General features: G+C 43.2%; 1 protein-coding gene across 8 annotated transcripts in view; it reads left to right on the top strand.

Annotated features, from left to right (window-relative positions):
• Positions 1-13,222, top strand: part of casz1 (castor zinc finger 1) — a 264,622-nt gene that overhangs the window by 198,255 nt on the left and 53,145 nt on the right. For 6 of the 8 annotated variants that reach the window (XM_082962095.1, XM_014145822.3, XM_082962092.1 and 3 more), the window contains exon 1: positions 8,686-8,890. The exons of the other annotated variants lie outside the window; for them this stretch is intronic. In XM_082962095.1, the coding sequence (XP_082818221.1) occupies positions 8,812-8,890 (79 nt within the window). In that variant the 5' untranslated portion in view covers positions 8,686-8,811. Of the gene's footprint in view, positions 1-8,685; positions 8,891-13,222 lie in introns of those variants that run through there. 8 annotated transcript variants of the gene reach the window in all.

Below are 13,222 nucleotides of genomic sequence, written 5' to 3'. Positions count from 1 at the left end.
GACAGCATCGTGGTTTACTGCCCAGTACATCTGGGGCACAGATCGGCCGGATAATGGTTCACTTTTTTGTGTGTGTTTCAGTGGATACTTGACTCTCATTGTAATTAGCTGGTGCATAGATTGACAGACAGGCAATTGAGGGGTTAAGAAATAGGCCCAACTGGACATCTACCTCAGTCGTCTGTCCTGATGACCCCATTATCGGAGACATTAGTCTCGGAGACCAACCTTAGCACTTTTCACAACAAAGAATGTTAGGATGCTCTTCATTTCAAATGAAATTGCAAATAATATGCTAATATGTACTTGTGTGACATTATATTGTCATATACTGCATATGGCATATAAACATGTATTATTTATATGAAACTCTTAAATGTATTGTGAAATCTTTTGTTAAAGCTGCTGCCTTGGGGATCCAAAATAAGTACAATATAAATACAAAGGTCTGGCTGAGTTCAAAAGCCAAGTCCAAATGCCCAAACTAAAGCAAACAGTGCCTTTTCAAGCAGGAAGTGTTGGGCCCTGATCAGTGCAGTGTGAGCGTATTGCTATTAGAGATCTAGCCAAACGCAGGCTATAGTGTGGGAATGTTTAGTTTGGGACAGAAGCCTGTTATTTTTGCCACATTGATGAGGGGGGAGGACAAACTGCAAGGATAGCAAAAAAAGTTCCCAACTTTTATTCAAAGCCGCCATGCAATGTTTTGCATCACACGATACATACCATCCTATCGTATTAGTCTTATTTTAGCTTCAAATGATAAACGCATAAACCCTGTTTGTCTGTCATCAGCTGGTAATATTTATATTTATCGGCTTAGGGAAGCATCGACAAACATGTTACACACCTGCAATTTTACAGTACATGGCTCTGCAGTGTGGTGTCAAGGAGGTGAGCCTGTACAGTACCGTTTTGCCGGGAGACAGAGAGAAACACTGTAATTACTGTCTTGCGATTCATCTAGTCTACTGCATAAAATAGTGTTTATCCAGTCTACCATGTTTCTGTCTTTGGCCGAGGGAGGGAGGGAGGGCCGTGTTTTGCACAATAGACAGCCAGGGCAATCAGGAGAAGAATCGTGACTCCGAAACGTTCAATCTATCTGCTCTCGGTTATACGACGCCTGGAAAATGAGCTGCCCCCAAACCCCCCCCTTTCCGACACACCCACACACAAATAAACATAAAAGGCTAATTTGTTAGCGCCCTCATTTCGGAGGCCCAAGCAGCGGAATATTGTGGTGGAAAAGTAATGCTTTGTCAAATGTTGACATGTGTACCAAACACAGGGCCCTCGGTGCTAGTGGCAGCCCTGCATTGGGAGAGAGGAGAAGAGAGGGGTCCAGGCGAGGCACACTGTCTGTCTGTCTGCCGGCACATGAAGTGAAAATGCTTTGAAATGAGATTAGCCTTCCAACCAACTCAGCCTCCCCTTATGCTACTGTGCATAATTGGAGATGAGTGTGTGTGTGTGTCTGTGTGCAGGGATGAACTGGGACCAGAAATCGGCCAGGGCATTTCTGACACACCGGCCCATTTTTTACCTGAAGGCCCCTTTTGCGCAAAACCCTCAATTTAGACAGGCCCACCGGGCTAAAAATGGACCAGCCCATCTGGCATTCACTAGAATTGCTCTATGACCAGTTCTTCCCTGTCTATGTGTTAACGCGTATGTGCGCATGTGCAACAGACCCATTGAAACGGTGGACATATTTAGTCTAAACATTTGAAGTGTGGAAGTTACTCTCATATGGTGACATGTCTTGTAGGGCAGCCATATTAAGAAGACTGAGAATTTTTTTTTTGTTTTTAATTGATGTTGTCTCTTTTGGTGAGGGACCATGTCTCTCTCTTCTCATCCAAATAGCTCCACCTTTGTCCTCCTCAATGTCCATAAGGGCCCTCACAACAGTGTCTGTGACATATGTATAGAAAGACCTTTGTAGGCCCCTTCAGAAGCCATACTTCCTGCCACTAAACCTCCACTTACCTTGGTACAGGTCAGGGTGACACTGGACAAGGGGAGGGTATTGTCCCCCCCCCCCCCCAAAAGGAATACAAATTGAGAAACAACAAGCAAGGTCCTCCTAATACACGAGCACTGTGCAATATGCTGATGTTTTCTTTTGCACACTGTGTTTGCTAAATTGCCTTTGACTGTGTGCATCGTTAATGAAACTTTATGTCCTTGTAGAGAGGGCAGCAAGTCCGTTCCAGTTAGGACCGGGACCATCTTCCCCTGTCTGGCTTTTGTAAGACATTTTTATTATTTTTTTATACCCGTCCTTATGAATAAATGAAGCACACAAAGCCATTTTTTTCCATATTTGTGTAAATTGCTTTAAAAGCATTTTATCATGTCATAAAAGAGAGCAATTGATCTGCCGAGCTTAGCCCATTGGACAGCTGTGTGTTTTGTTAATGGCCACTTTGCTCCGAGCAGCTTATTAAAACATTTATATATAAATGCTAAAATTGCATAAATTATTTAAGCACAAAGTAAGCATTTTTTTTGTTTTGGTCAGGTTACGGGTGGCGGGGGGGTATTAGTATGGAGATTTGCTTTACTTTATTATCTCCTGAAATATATTGTAAAATGTCTGCCCAGACACATATAGTGCCTTCAGAAAGTATTCATACCCCTTGACTTTTTCCACATTTTGTTGGGTTACAGCCTGAATTTTTTTATTCATTAAATTTCCATTTTTTTTGTCACTGCCCTAAGCACAATACCCAATAATGTCAAAGTGGAATTATGTTTTTCCAAATGAATTAAAAATGAAAAGCTGAAATGTATTGAGTCAACAAGTATTCAGCCCCTTTGTTAATGCAAGCCTAAAAAAGTTCAGGAGTAAACATTTGCTTAACAAGTCACATAACAAGTTGCACGGACACAGTCTGTTTGCAATAATAGTGTTTAACATGATTTTTTTGTGACTACCTCATCTCTGTACCCCACACATACAATTATCTGTAAGGTCCCTCAGTCGAGCAGTGAATTTCAAACACAGATTCAACCACAGACCAGGAATGTTTTCCAACGGCTCGCAAAGAAGGACACCTATTGGTAGATGGGTAAAAAGAAAGAAAAAAAAAGCAGACATTGAATATCCCTTTGAGCATGGTGAAGTTATTAATTACACTTTGGATGATGTATCAATACACCCAGTCACTACAAGATACAGGCGTCCTTCCTAACTCAGTTGCCGGAGAGGAAGGAAACTGCTCAGGGATTTCACCACTTTAAAACAGAGTTTAATGGCTGTGATAGGAGAAAACTTAGGACGGATCAACAACATTATAGTTACTCCACAATACCAACCTAATTGACGGAGTGAAAAGAAGGAAGCCAAAAATATGCATCCAGTTTGTAGCAAGGCACTTAAGTAAAACTTAAACAAATGTGGCAAAGCAATTAACTTAATTTATACAAAGGGTTATGTTTGGGGCAAATACAACACATTACTGAGTACCACTCTCCATATTTTCAAGCATAGTGGTGGCTGCATCATGTTATAGGTATGCTTGTAATCGTTAAGGACTGGGGAGTTTTTCAGGATAAAAAATACATGGAATGGAGCTAAGCACAGGCAAAATCCTGGAGGAAAACCTGGTTCAGTCTGCTTTCCATCAGACACTGGGAGATTAATTCACCTTTCATCAGGACAATAACCTAAAACACAAGGCCAAATCTACACTGGAGTTGCTTACTAAGAAGACAGTGAATGTTCCTGAGTGGCCAAGTTATAATTTTGACTTAAATATACTTCAAAATCTATGGCAAAACCTGAAAATGGTTGTCTAGCAATGATCAACAACCAATTTGACAGAGCTTGAAGAATTTTTTAAATAATAATGGGCAAATGTTGCACAATCCAGGTGTGGAAAGCTCTTAGCGACTTACCCAGAAAGACTCACAGCTGTAATCACTGCCAAAGGTGCTTCTACAAAGTATTGAGTCAGGGGTGTGAATACTTATGTAAATTGAACATTTTTGTATTTAATTTTCTAAAATTTGCAACAATTTCAGAAAACATGTTTTCACTTTGGAGTATTGTGTGTAGATGGGTGAGAAAACAACAACAATTGAATCCATTTTGAATTCAGGCTGTAACAGAACAAAATGTAGAATAAGTCAAGGGGTAAGAATACGTTCTGAAGGCATTGTATGTGTCCTCCTCAGCACACTCACACATGCAGAGGCAGAGGGAAAAAAGTATATATTTTTTGATGACTTCGTTTCAGCAACCACGGAATGTCACCCATATCCTGGTTGATTGTACTTTCGAGTTTTATGATGTTTTTTCATTGATTTGTTTCCCCGGCGCAGCTGCCGACCTCTATTGAGGGACGAACGTAATCAGCGCTGACGCAAATTAGATGGTTATTCGTTTCGAAAATTGACAGAAAAACAATAAAAAAGATGAAATGCTCCCAAATCAATAGATATAATGAAATTCAAATAATCCGAGAGATGAGGTCTCCATGGCAACTGATAATGTGGAAAAGAAAACAATTTAATAAAGGACAGACACGCTTTGAAAACAGATTGGGGGGATAGCTGTAAAGCGGGGAGAGGAGAGCAGAGGAGAGAGGGAGGGAGGGAGGGAGGGGGGCGAATGGAGAGACGGAGGGAGAGGGGGGATGTTTGTGGCTGTAGTGGTCGGTCCATAGCTTGTTTCCCCTCCCGCGTGTGAAGGATCTGTGTCTGTCCCAAGGACACGGGAATAATTAGAAAAGCTTTCAGGCCAGAAAGTGCAGATTCAGGTTTTAATACACAAAATTATTTCATGGGCAGTGAATCGGAAAACCATTTGTTGGTGACCTTCCTGAGAGAGCCCCCCCCACCCCCCCTCAACCCCCGGTACAGGGCAAGATGGAGGCTGCGTGGCAGTGCAGCCTGAGTTACGGCATATTTGTATTTTTATAGTGGCAGGGGGAATGGAGTTGGTGAGGGGGTGTGTGTGTGTGTTTTGGTGGGGTGGGGGCCAGGGGGGTGGGAGGGTGTCAGATAAAGCTTCACTGAGGTGGGGGCATTGTGTGTGTCTGTGTTTGTGTGTGGCTGTCGGGTCCGGGTTGCTTGCAGGAGAGAGGCAAGGGAGAGACAGAGCATAGGAAAAAGAGAGAGAGGGGGAGAAAAGGGGAAGTTGCAGATCTGGCTGTATTTACAGATCAGTTGTCAAAAGAGCCATTTAAGGGGAATGCAACCATCCTTGCATAATGACAGGAGAGGTGTCTGTTTATTAAAAGGGAAAGACAACGGTAAAACACAGAGAGTCAAACAGGGTTTTTTATTATTGAAGACAGAGCAGCCAGGGAGGGGGTGGCAAGGGAAAGGAGTGGGTGTGGAGTGACTTCATTGTAGTCTATGGAAGGTATGTTTTAGGTGCCTTTTCACTCTGTTCACTTGTTACAGGGAGAATCATGAGATGACTATGGTGTCATTTTATTTATTTGAAAACATTGTTGTTTGGTTGTTGTTGCTTTCTCTATTTAAACAGGAGGGTTGCTACTTACTTGTGTGATGCAACCGGTAATTCAAACGCAAACAATGATAAGGATCGATAGTCTCCTGAAAGTACGATAAGGATCGATAGTCTCCTGAAAGTACGATAAGGATCGATAGTCTCCTGAAAGTACGATAAGGATCGATAGTCTCCTGAAAGTACGATAAGGATCGATAGTCTCCTGAAAGTACGATAAGGATCGATAGTCTCCTGAAAGTACGATACGGACGGCCCGAGTCGATAGTCGTGCCCTGAAAGTACGATAAGGATCGATAGTCTCCTGAAAGTACGATAAGGATCGATAGTCTCCTGAAAGTACGATAAGGATCGATAGTCTCCTGAAAGTACGATACGGATCGATAGCCCTGAGCGTGGACGTGCCTACGAGGACTAAGGATCGATAGCCTACTGAGTGTACAATAAGGATCGATAGCCTACTGAATGTACAATAAGGATCGATAGCCTACTGAATGTACAATACGGATCGATAGCCTACTGAGTGTACAATAAGGATCGATAGTCTACTGAGTGTACAATAAGGATCGATAGTCTACTGAGTGTACAATGAGGATCGATAGCCTACTGAATGTACAATACGGATCGATAGTCTACTGAATGTACAATAAGGATCGATAGCCTACTGAATGTACAATAAGGATCGATAGTCTACTGAGTGTACAATAAGGATTGATAGCCTACTGAATGTACAATAAGGATCGATAGTCTACTGAGTGTACAATAAGGATTGATAGCCTACTGAATGTACAATAAGGATCGATAGCCTACTGAGTGTACAATAAGGATCTATAGTCTACTGAGTGTACAATAAGGATCGATAGCCTACTGAATGTACAATAAGGATCGATAGTCTACTGAGTGTACAATAAGGATCGATAGTCTACTGAGTGTACAATAAGGATCGATAGTCTACTGAGTGTACAATAAGGATCGATAGCCTACTGAGTGTACAATAAGGATCGATAGCCTACTGAATGTACAATAAGGATCGATAGCCTACTGAGTGTACAATAAGGATTGATAGCCTACTGAGTGTACAATAAGGATCGATAGCCTACTGAGTGTACAATAAGGATCGATAGCCTACTGAGTGTACAATAAGGATCGATAGCCTACTGAGTGTACAATAAGGATTGATAGCCTACTGAATGTACAATAAGGATCGATAGCCTACTGAGTGTACAATAAGGATCGATAGCCTACTGAGTGTACAATAAGGATCGATAGCCTACTGAGTGTACAATAAGGATCGATAGCCTACTGAGTGTACAATAAGGATCGATAGCCTACTGAATGTACAATAAGGATCGATAGCCTACTGAGTGTACAATAAGGATGGATAGCCTACTGAATGTACAATAAGGATCGATAGCCTACTGAAAGTACAGCGTTTCTTTTCTTTTTGAAGTGCCAAACCAAATTCAGTCCTATATTACCTCATTACCTTATCAACAAAAGTGTCTCGACCTTCGATCTCTTAGTTTAACATCCGTATCCCATTATTTAACATCCTATTTCTCTAATTGCTCATTGTCAACGTATTTGAGACTCCCTGAAAGGGCGGTGCGCAAGCTTGTCTGTCAAATGTGCTTACCTTCCATTTTTGTGTCATTAAAAGCGTTTGTTTGAGTCAAATAAAGGGCGATACACCCTCTGTTTAAACAATGCCAACCGCACGTCGTCCAGGATATCGTATCTTAACAACAGATAATCTTATCCTGTTCCACCTGAGCAATAAAAGAAAAGACGTCTGCATCATAAGGCTTTGGCTGATAATCCCTCCCCCCCATTATTTGAATGATGGATGAGCTTAATTGAGACCTTTGTATTGCCTCAATACACGCTGGTAAAAATAGTTGAGCAATATTTCATATAAACTTGTAGGATCAGATTCTGTTGTTGTCAGCAACGTCCCTACCCTTTCTTAATGAGAATTGGGCTGAAATCACACTAAAGATATAAACTGCCTGGCACTCATATAAGGACATCGTTCGCCTCATATCATATCATTAAGTGCCTTGTTTATGGTTCAATTCCAAGCACGCCATTTAACGTGTCTAACTTACCTTTTTAGTTTTAGACTTGTGTTAATGAACAGTTGTATTAGTCCAGTGCTTGGTGTTGAAGGGATAGTTCCCCAAAAAGGATCATCATCACAGTTTTTTCTCTTTCTTGAAAACTTGACTGCTGACATGTACCATGTCTTGGGATTTTATTAACAGTGGACTACTTAACAAAATACTAAAAGAACGTTTTGTCAACTAGCGCTTTCATTTGGGCCTAAGATTGTTAATTCCGGACTTTGACTGTCTGGTAGTTTACTTTGTCTCTTGCTTTTCTGTAGCAAAGCAACAGCAGCCCTCATTGTAATGAGTGAGTACTGGGGATTTGGCATTCTCTAGTGGGCCAGCTAATATTCTCCCAGCGCTAAAAGTGCCCCACAAGTAAGAGAGAAACTAGAAATTCCCCACTGTAGAATTACAGAGAGCTTTCAGATTTAGCGTGCCTGTGTCAATGAAGGGTGTTTTTCTTTCCTAAATCAATCTCCCGGGGACAAAAAATGGATTGAGACCTGAAACGTGAGACCTGATAGGCGTCCACTTTCACTGTAGGGGAGAGGGTGTGTGTGTGTGCGTGCTTGTGTGTGTGTTTGTGTGTGTGTGTGGCACATGTGATCAGTATCAACAACAGCCGTAGCAGCAGTAGTCGCTGTGAGTGTGTGTTTCTGTGTGTGCGCGCCTGCCTGCTTCCTCCCTCCTCCGGCTGTTGGCTCTCCCTGATACAGTGTAACTCAATCTGTGCCACCACACACACACACACACACACCACACCACACTATGGGGGCTGCGCCAGGACTGAGCCGGGCCAAATAGGGCTGAACAGGGCCAGGGAGCAGGCCATGAGTTCACCACCCACTACCCACCTGCCACACACACACACACACGAACACACATACTCTGCACGGCACAGGCTCTCATTGTAAGCAGTGACAAGATGACGCTGGTTAAGTGGCTCCTCTCTCTTCCCTGGGCCTGCTTTTCCCACTGTAACTGTGGGATGGAGAGGGTGGTGAAGGACCCCTACTGGTTAAGTGGGTAAACTCGCACAGCCTTGACATCTGTGCTGAGGGAGGGAGGGGGGGGAGGGGGAGGGGAAGGTGGAGAGGGGAATGAGAGCGAGAGAGAGACAGAGAGAGTGTGAGAGAGGGAGATAGAGAAAGAGAGAGGGGAGTGAGAGAGTACAGCCCATGCAGGCATTGAGCCGGTTGTGGAGAAGGAGGGAAAATGCCTTGCTTTGTGGAGAGAATTCTTCCAGAGCAGGAGGGAGAGGTGAGACATAACACAGAGGGCGGTCTCCTGCCAGGTAAGACTCTCTCTCTCTCTTTCTCTCTCACACACACAACACTCTCTCACAGACACTGGGGGTAAAGATATGTTGAGGTACACAGGTCTGGTACTGGTGGCTGTCAGAGTGAGGCACGCATGTGTAGTGACGGGAGGGGGGAGGCTGCGCGCGCGCGTGTGTGTGTGTGTTTTTTTTTGTTTTCAAGTTGTTATAAAGATTCTTAATGTATATGTTAGACTATGTAAGACCTGTGTATTTCAACAACAAAGAGTATTTTCAGAAATGGCCAAAAGTGATTGAAGTGATGGAATGTGACTGGGTTAAGAAACATTTGGCGATAAATGTTTGATGTTTAGTCAGTGTTACCTCTGTATTCCACAGGTGTACTTCTAACTAGGTTACACTGTTTAACTTTTTCAAGGATTACATACAGTTTACGTAGCCAATAGTTATCATTTACATTCATTAATAATGAAAGAATGTTTGCAGTTTTCAGCAACAATCACAGACTATTGGGACACAATAACCAAAAAATCAAGAATTTTGCGACAATGTTTGCTGAGCTAAAGTGAGAGACTTGTGCTGTTGGGCTAGATGTTTCACTGTGTTTAGATACTGATGTACGGAGGAAAGTTTGTCAACGGAGGGATTTTCTACAGCTTCGGGTGCAAACAGTGTCTGTGGAGAGGTTGAAGGACTCCTTTCTTTCTGTCCCTACAGACAAATATATCCTCTTCTAGTACAATAAAATGTTCCCCTTTTGGTTACATAAATACTGGGTCTGTGAACCTAAACAGATTTGCATGTGGCCCTCTCGTTCTCCTCTCTCTTTCTCTCTATCTCTATCTCTATTTCTCTCTCTCTCTCTCTCTCTCTCTTTCTTTACTCTCTCCCCCCTCTCTCTCTCCCTCTCACTCTGTCGCTTTCTCTCTCTTTCTCTCTTTCCCTCTCTCTCTTTACTCTCTGTCTTTTCACACACACTACATGGGCCTGACATCCCTTGACGAGGCCCTCACTCGACGAGGCCCTCAGAAAAGAAACAAGAGACAGAAGTTTGTTGGCTTTTATTTTCCCAATGGTTGTTTATTTGTTTTGATAAGAAAGCAAACAGGCTGAAGGTGAAGTCACACAATTTCATTTGTCTTGCGTTACCGTGGCGATGTGGCAACCGTTCTTGCGTCCCAGGAGGACTGCTATGGTTGCAGCTTGTGTGTGTGTGTGAGAGGTTTTACTAAGCAGATATTTCCCCCTCTGTTTTCACTCTGACCCGGTAGGAGATTGATGACTGAATTGTGGAGTACATGTTAACAGTAACTGGTGATTTATAGAAATACTTAGGGGAAGTGAGGCCGCACAGACTGGAAGGAAAAAGATAAAGCCTTTTTAAGTTAATGCAAAAATATAGCCTTTTAAGTAATAATTGCTGTTACTACTGATGAACCAGGGTGGGCTAGAGGTTTGAGGTGAAGTATGTGTGTGAGAACCAATCTCTAAGGCTACTCTGTTGAACAGAAGTCGCAGTTTGGTCCTTTCTCATTTGACAATTTTACCTCATTTTCACTTTTTAATATCTGTCTCTGTGCAATTTGCTTCAAACTAAAACCATTCAATTTTTGGTGTACCAGTCAACTACAGTAGAAAGCTTTTGGATGAACTACTGTACTACAACAAGTGTGCTCCTATTGATGTGTGGAAAGCTGCATAGCTACAATCCGTCACAAAACCTGCATGCAATTTTGGAGGAATCAGGCTCTTTCCTCCTTTTGGCTCTTGAATCCCCCAGATATTATCTTCTTGGGGAAATATGCTACTATTCAAGTACTGTTTAAAGATTCAGACCACTTGAATGTGCTCTACAGTTAGATTTTTTTTATTTTATTCTTCCTTTTGTGGAGTAAGGAAAAGTGCTTACCTAGGAAGAGGGATGTCTTTTATTTTTTCAAGCCACCTTTTAGACTGAGTGAAATGTTTCCCCCAGTTCGCTCACGGACAACTTTATTTCTTACCAGGGATTTAACACTCACTCAGTCCCCCCATAAATACAGCGTCCCTCGGCCCTTAGCTAACCATAACTCATCCCGCTAACTCTCTGGCTAACTAAACTCAAATAGCAGAGTGGAGCTTGTTTGTATTTTTCTCTTTCTCTTTCTCTCTCTCTCTTTCTCTCTCTCTCTCTCTCTCTCTCTCTCTCTCTCTCTCAGCTGACTAGTAAGGTGCAGAATCTCTCTGACTACTATCGTCTCAACAGTTGGCCTTCTGCTGCTGCTCTGATATCTTTGGCCCCACTTGTGGACCAGGTTTTTCGGAGAAAATGCACATTTGAACAAGAGCCAATGCAATCTCCTCGAGGCTATTTAGAGTGAACCTAATGCTCAAGGAATGAACGTGACAACACAGGAGAAATATGGACGTCGTCTTTACATGTCGTGACCCAGCTCAGACCTAAAAAAGCCTGAGGAAAATCTTTGATATCTCTCAATGAAGATCTCTTTGTATGAAGCAAAGTTGAGTTGAGATCCTTGCTTTCTAGGCACCTGTTGAAGGCCCCAGTCCATGGAGTGGCGGAGGCAGTTGAGAAACATATACTTAGCTGCCAGTTGCTATTTAGGCCTGTCTTCCTGACAGTCATCCTGAAAATCAGTTGAAATCATACGAGCGGAGAAATTCAGAGTACAGTAGAAATGTTTACTGATCTCGTGCTGATCGACAGGTTGGAAGAGACATCGTTTTTCGCCGAGCTGCTGAATTGGTTATGATCTTCTCTGCCTGTATCTTCTGTTCTCAGCCGTTAGTCCCACCGGTTGTGCAAGAGCTGACACTGACAACTCCTCATGCATCTGAAGGCCTCTTTAAAGTCAACATCGCACATTTTGATGTCTCGTGGCGGCTCCTCGTGTTTTGTTGTATTTGCGTCTGAAAACAGGGGCTTGCTTGGAGAAATTCCCCTCAGTGGCACGGGGAGGTAGTTCCCTTTCTGTCTCACTCTCCTCCTCTCCTCTGCACTGTCCTTCTCTTTTTGATCTCACCATCAAATCTTTCCTCCTTTCTTATGACTGACACTCGCTGGAGAGCGGCTTGTGAAATGCGCTCGGGGAAGAAGACGTTTGAGAAAATGCGCCCAAGCAAGCCATCACCTTTGATAAAGACGCGGATTCCAACAGGGGAGGAAAAAAATGAACATTGTTAGTAATGAAAATGCCATCCGAGAAGGCAGCACTCCTCTCATCTCAACCGATTACATTAACCGTGTACACACAGAGTCAGTTGCACTTTGACAACATTTGGAAAATAATCAATTCAAGTATAGGCCTAGATATCAACACATAAGAAATCATCTATAATGTTGAAATAGTTTAAAATCAAAATGTTCATTATATAATATTTAATGTGACTCGTAGTTGATATGTCTGTGTTTTGGAGCATTGAGCGAATGGCTCCTAGGCAGTGTGGTGAGGTAACTCCGGGCCGTGCTTACCGGGCTCCACAGTTTGGCGGAGACCCCGGGGATTGATGTCTGTGGACCTGTGGGATCCTACTGTACCTTTATTACACATCAGCTGGGTACCAAACTAATTTGATAAAATGCCACTTAATCGCTGGCACACCGTCAACTGTGTCACTGGCTGGTAAACTGACTGGCACGGCACTCGAGTGCGTATCGCACAAGAAGGAGGAAAAGAATGGAGGAGGGGGTGCAGGAGGAAAAGAGGAGAGCACCAGAGATGTTAGCTTTAGTAATTGCTACCTCCATGGAGGAGCAGGGGAGAGGACAGTGAGGCAAGCTTACAGAGAGGGCCCTGTGCACAGATAATAATGGGTTAGTATTGCAGCTCTGACAGTGTTAATCTTAGAGCGTGCAGAGCGTGTTTCTCTCTCTCTCTCCGTGTGTGTGTGTGTGTGTGTGTGTGTGTGTGTGTGTGTGTGTGTGTGTGTGTGTGTGTGTGTGTGTGTGTGTGTGTGTGTGTGTGTGTGTGTGGAGATAGGGTGCCTCTGATATTTACCCTGCTGGTAAGACTGTCAAGCCCACCTGACAACACAGTTTACCCACCCGGCTGTCACCCCCGCCTCTCCCTGCCACTGTAAGACACTTTCCAAGCGCTCCAGTACGTCCTCGCCCTCCTTCCACACAACGCAACTGTGCTGGGATCAGCTATCAGCACCCATACTCATCTAACTCTCTTCCAGAGAGGGGGGAAGAAAGAAGAGAAGGGAGCACGGGCCAACTTCTTTGGCTTTTTCTTTCTTCTCTCTTTCTTTTCGTCTTCTATTTGAAGTTTGCGAGGCACTTGTTAAAGCCTGGCTGCATCCCGACACACTGAGAAAGGTTATGAATATGCATCAAGGCACCAT

Source organism: Salmo salar, chromosome 15 (genome assembly GCF_965601325.2).
Source record: "Salmo salar chromosome 15, fSalSal1, whole genome shotgun sequence".
Classification (NCBI taxonomy): Eukaryota; Metazoa; Chordata; class Actinopteri; order Salmoniformes; family Salmonidae; genus Salmo; species Salmo salar.
Note: the sequence above shows the minus strand (reverse complement) of the source record. Positions and strands in the feature narration are given on the sequence as shown.